General features: G+C 43.0%; 1 protein-coding gene across 1 annotated transcript; it reads left to right on the forward strand.

The window, feature by feature from the left end:
• Nucleotides 1-311: 311 nt before the first annotated feature.
• Nucleotides 312-2,945, forward strand: LOC120111553 (junctophilin-1-like). The gene is given in 4 exon segments (XM_039128833.1): nucleotides 312-882; nucleotides 885-1,191; nucleotides 2,262-2,490; nucleotides 2,576-2,945. Coding segments are annotated over 4 exon segments (1,149 nt in total). The 5' UTR covers nucleotides 312-434; the 3' UTR covers nucleotides 2,741-2,945.
• The last annotated feature ends 1,663 nt before the right edge of the window (nucleotides 2,946-4,608 follow it).

A 4,608-nucleotide genomic window follows, 5' to 3' on the forward strand; every position in this document is an offset into this window, starting at 1 on the left:
TGGGAGAAAGGGACGACGAGATGGGAAAAAAGAGCCGGGAGCGACTGGTTAGCCATATCCAGGGTACTTTCATCTTAGGTAAATGGTTTGACAATCGTTGTTAAATTCCAAAGGTATGCATGGGTTTTCAAACTAATGGTCTAAAAAAAAAAAAAAAAACGAGACCACGACCGCTCACCGGCTATCAGATTCGAAGTCGACGGTCCCTTTCTCTGAGCCCAATGAGGTAAAACAAATCCTCCCGTTGGGAGCCGCTCCCCCTTCCCCTCCTCTCTCTTTTGAATCCTCTCTCTCTCTCTCTCTCTCTCTCAACCCTTTACCTTCTTTTCTCCAGTTCTCTTCTCCTCCTTCTCATGACTCTCCTCTCTCCCAACAACTCCTCTCCCACTCCTCTCTCCTCAGAAGGGTGGTGAGAGGGAAGAGAAGAGGAAGCCATGGATGGCCAAAGGAGCTCAGGGGCCAATCTAGCTCGGACTCCTTCCTCCCTCCTCCCCTCCCCTAACCTCCGCTCCAGCCCCAAGAGCCTCTCCACCTTGGCTGAAGAGGACCCCGACGAGGAGAAGCCACCCCGGTCCTGCCCCTCCCCTTCCTTCACACCCCTCCTCCTATCCCTCCCCTTCTTCCTCCTTCTCTTCCTCTACTTCAAAAATGAGTCTTTTTTCTCCGAGAACCTCCTTGCCTCCGCCACCATCTCCATCGCCTCCACGATCGCCCTCCGATGGAAAGTTCTCAGCTTTGGCCGCACCGCCCGGCGGAGTGGGTCGGTCCAGTGGTTTATCAGCGATGAAGATAGGATTTTGAGGAAGGGGAAGGGAAGGATAGTGAGGGAAGGAGTGGAGTTTTATAGCAATGGGGATGTATATGAGGGGGAGTTCCACAGGGGAGGTGTAATGGGAGCGGCGTGTATAGTTTCTGTGTGAATGGAAGGTATGAGGGTGATTGGGTTGATGGGAAGTATGATGGGTATGGGGTGGAGAGCTGGGCAAGGGGGAGCCGATACAGGGGACAATACCGGCTGGGTCTGCGTCATGGATTCGGGGTGTATCAGTTCTATAATGGAGATAGCTATGCCGGGGAGTGGCTCGGCGGGCAGAGCCATGGGAGTGGAGTGCAGACTTGCTCTGATGGGAGCTGCTATGTAGGGGAATTCATGTGTGGAGTTAAGCATGGGCTCGGCTACTACCATTTCAGGTAACAGTTGCTCGCTGGCTTACAGATTTTGATTTGCACCTAGCTTTTCTTGGGAGTTTAATTGACTGGATTGCTTCATGAGATCGAAAAGGTTGTGTCTTTTTTCATGGATTGGATTATAGATGCAGGTTATGGTTTTGCTGATCCTGGAAGTTGATTTATCTGTTGGTGTTTGACATCAATGGAAGAGTAGAGTTTTCTGACTGGCAACTGATTTCTGATTGATTGGTTTATTTGGGATTGTAATACAGATCGGATGAGATCTCGGTTCTGCTTTTAATTTTCTCTCTTTCTTTTGGTGGATGATGCCCATATGTGATCGCTCATTGGGCCATTGACTGTTTGGTCTGTTGTTATTGGCCTTTGGTTTCAGAGTTATTTAGTGATATTTGTGTGATATTGCTATAATTGGAGGAGGTTCGGTGATCTTCTCCTGTTCAGATAGTCCATACCCTGTTTTTGATAATGATCTTAAATTTTCTTGAAGGAACCTGAGATTTTTTTTATTTGAATCATTTGCAAGCTAGTATGGATCGTGAGGTTTAGCAGAATCGGATAGCTCAAAATTTTTGTGGGGGCATGAGGTGCTGATCCTAATCTACATAAAAAAGAAGAAGAAAAAACTAATATTTTTTGGCTTTAACTCATGATTATGTGATTGATAGTATGTTTTTTTTGAGAGAGAGAGAAGTAATCAATAGTATGCTTTCCTCCAACAAGCTTTTCTGAGTCCATGGTCTAATCTTAGTTTAGGCTGTGCAAAATATTCATTGTTTTCTTACATGAAGTTCTGAATTTTAAATCAGTTCTAATGCTTCACTCATGATATCTGTGAACTGAACACGAATTATTGAAAAAAATATTGACTAGCATATATTTTCTTACTGCATCAACTTTCTTGCTCTGCTTTACATCTGAAATTTTCGAAGCTATCCTTTACTTTCTCATATTGCGTTTGGCAGAAAGTTATAGTCCTTAGCTTTATTTATTGGATTTAGAACTTTATCTCAATTTTCTACTTTACAGGTATATCACTTTTAGTGTTGATGATCAAACTTGGTTTCTTGCAGGAATGGTGATGAATACAGTGGTGAGTACTTCGGAGACAAAATCCATGGTTTTGGAGTCTATCACTTTGCTAATGGCCACTGCTATGTGGGCTCATGGCATGAAGGCCGGAGACAAGGTTTCGGAACATACACATTCCGAAATGGTGAAATGAGATCGGGGGAGTGGGATTGTGGTGTTTTAAAGATCCCCCTCCTCCCATCAGATCCTGCTGCCCAACGAGCTGTTCAGGTATTTTATTTTTTACATGATGACGACTATTTAACTCTACCTCAGGTCTATATTCTAACTCTTTCAGAACTTTCCCTTCTATTAGGCTGCAAGAAAGGCTGCAGAGAATGCTGTTCTCCTTGCCCGGGTAGATGAGCAGGTAAATAAGGCTGTCGCTGCTGCAAATAGAGCTGCCATTGCTGCTAGAGTTGCTGCAGTCAAAGCCATCCAGAACCAGATGGATGCAAAGTTTTATTACACAAATATGTAAGGTTATGCCTCATTTAATTTGTAAACTTGTGGAGAGCTAGCAATCAGGCAGGCAGATTCCTACCTGATCTGAGTTAAAGAATGAAGAGTGAGATAAGAAACTGACAACAGATGCTTGGGATCTGGTCTACAGACCCACAATCCCTCCCATGTCTGTAATATGTACATAAGCCCACATATATGTGATCTGAATTGAGTTTCTCAGAGCTGCTGTCTCCTCATGTTCTCTTGTTTTCAACATCTTGGGTAGTTCCAGTCAAAATCAAAATACTCAAAGCAATGGTGGTGAAACCATGTGCTTTTATCCTCATTTTGATTTCTTTTTGTGTGTGTGTGTGTGTGTGTTGGGGGGGGGGGGTCCTCAAACTCGAGCCATATTCCCCTTCCAAGTCTTTGCATAACATCCAAACGCTCTCAAACTTAGATCTGTTGCATCTCTAGATATTTGCACCAACCCATGTCCCCACCCAAAATGGCTAGTCGGAGCCTGCACGGGTCCTCCCTCTATTTAAGCTTTGACGTCCTCGTCAGGCTAAGAGTTCAAAGCCATTTAAATCTAATCACAAGTACTACGATCGGCCCATGGTCAGCACCAATGAATCTGTGCTGCAGTATTCTCTAGTCCACATAGGTTATAGGCTAGGTCCGCTTTGATACCATTTATAACAACTCAGGACCTCACCCAATATGGCTAGCCGGAAGAAATTATTTAGGTTTCTTAATTTTATATAAGTACCTAAAATCTATCTAGCGAATAACTAATATGGGACTAAACACACGCCCGCACAGGTCCTCACAATATTAGTTCCAATCAGCTTCAACCTCTCCCTACCTGCAATCTTCCAAATATGTTATAGGAGAGTGAGTTGATCACATAAAGATATTCTGCAATCTTCTTGACCCTAGTGGGTGGGTTGCCTTGTTGTAGGTGTTTAGAAGTATTGACATTTGAAAATCCCTATGCAAGTATGATGGACCTGTCGATTATTGATCCTTGCAACTCAGCCATGCTCATCTTAGAAAAGAACTACAGGTCTAAAGAGTATTGGCTTGTTGTTCACTGTGTATCTTGTCTTGGCACATATCCATCAAACACCCTCATTGAAAGTCATTGTTTCCTTTATAATATTAGAGACATTGTATCTTTCATCGAACATCTGCGACATTAGATTAAATGTTTATGCCCAAAAATTGGGTGCATGATTCTAGTCAACTGCATCATCTGATTAAAGTCTGAGTCCTTGTGTGGAGTAGGTCCATCAACACCAACTAGTCTGCTGGTCTCAGACACCATCCTGGTCTGCAGGACTGACCTTAATTATCATTTGAGCCAGGTTGTTGACCTTATCATTTGGTTCATGTCATGTCTGCTCAGCTAATTAATTATGTTCAATGCTCTTAGCACTTCCTCTTTGCTTGGAAAAGAAGCCTTCAAAGAGTAGGCTCGCTTTGTACAAAAGAAAGAAAGAAGGAAAGAAAAAGAGTAGGATCTCTTTGTTAATTGGCTGATGTCCATCCTTGGCATCAGCTTTTGAGTTACTTTCATTAGATTTAAATACCATTTTATCTTTGGATCGTTCAGCTGATACGCTAAATGTGGATTGCACCAAGAGGCTTGAAAGTAACAGTCTTCCTATCCATCATGGAGATTTGGCTAGTTCAAAGTTGTCTTTCTTGGACTTGCAAAGCAAAGGAAAAAAAGCTTTCGGTTTGCGGGAAAGAAAATGCATTTGATGATACTTTCAAGAGAGCTAGGTGTTGTACCAAAAAAAAAAAAAAAAACAGAGAGAGAGAGAGAGCTAGGTGTTGAAAAGTGGCTATCATAAAGGCAAGGGGACGAAATGCATTTTGGTATAGATGTGCTATGGC

Source organism: Phoenix dactylifera, chromosome 8 (assembly GCF_009389715.1).
Source record: "Phoenix dactylifera cultivar Barhee BC4 chromosome 8, palm_55x_up_171113_PBpolish2nd_filt_p, whole genome shotgun sequence".
Classification (NCBI taxonomy): domain Eukaryota; kingdom Viridiplantae; phylum Streptophyta; class Magnoliopsida; order Arecales; family Arecaceae; genus Phoenix; species Phoenix dactylifera.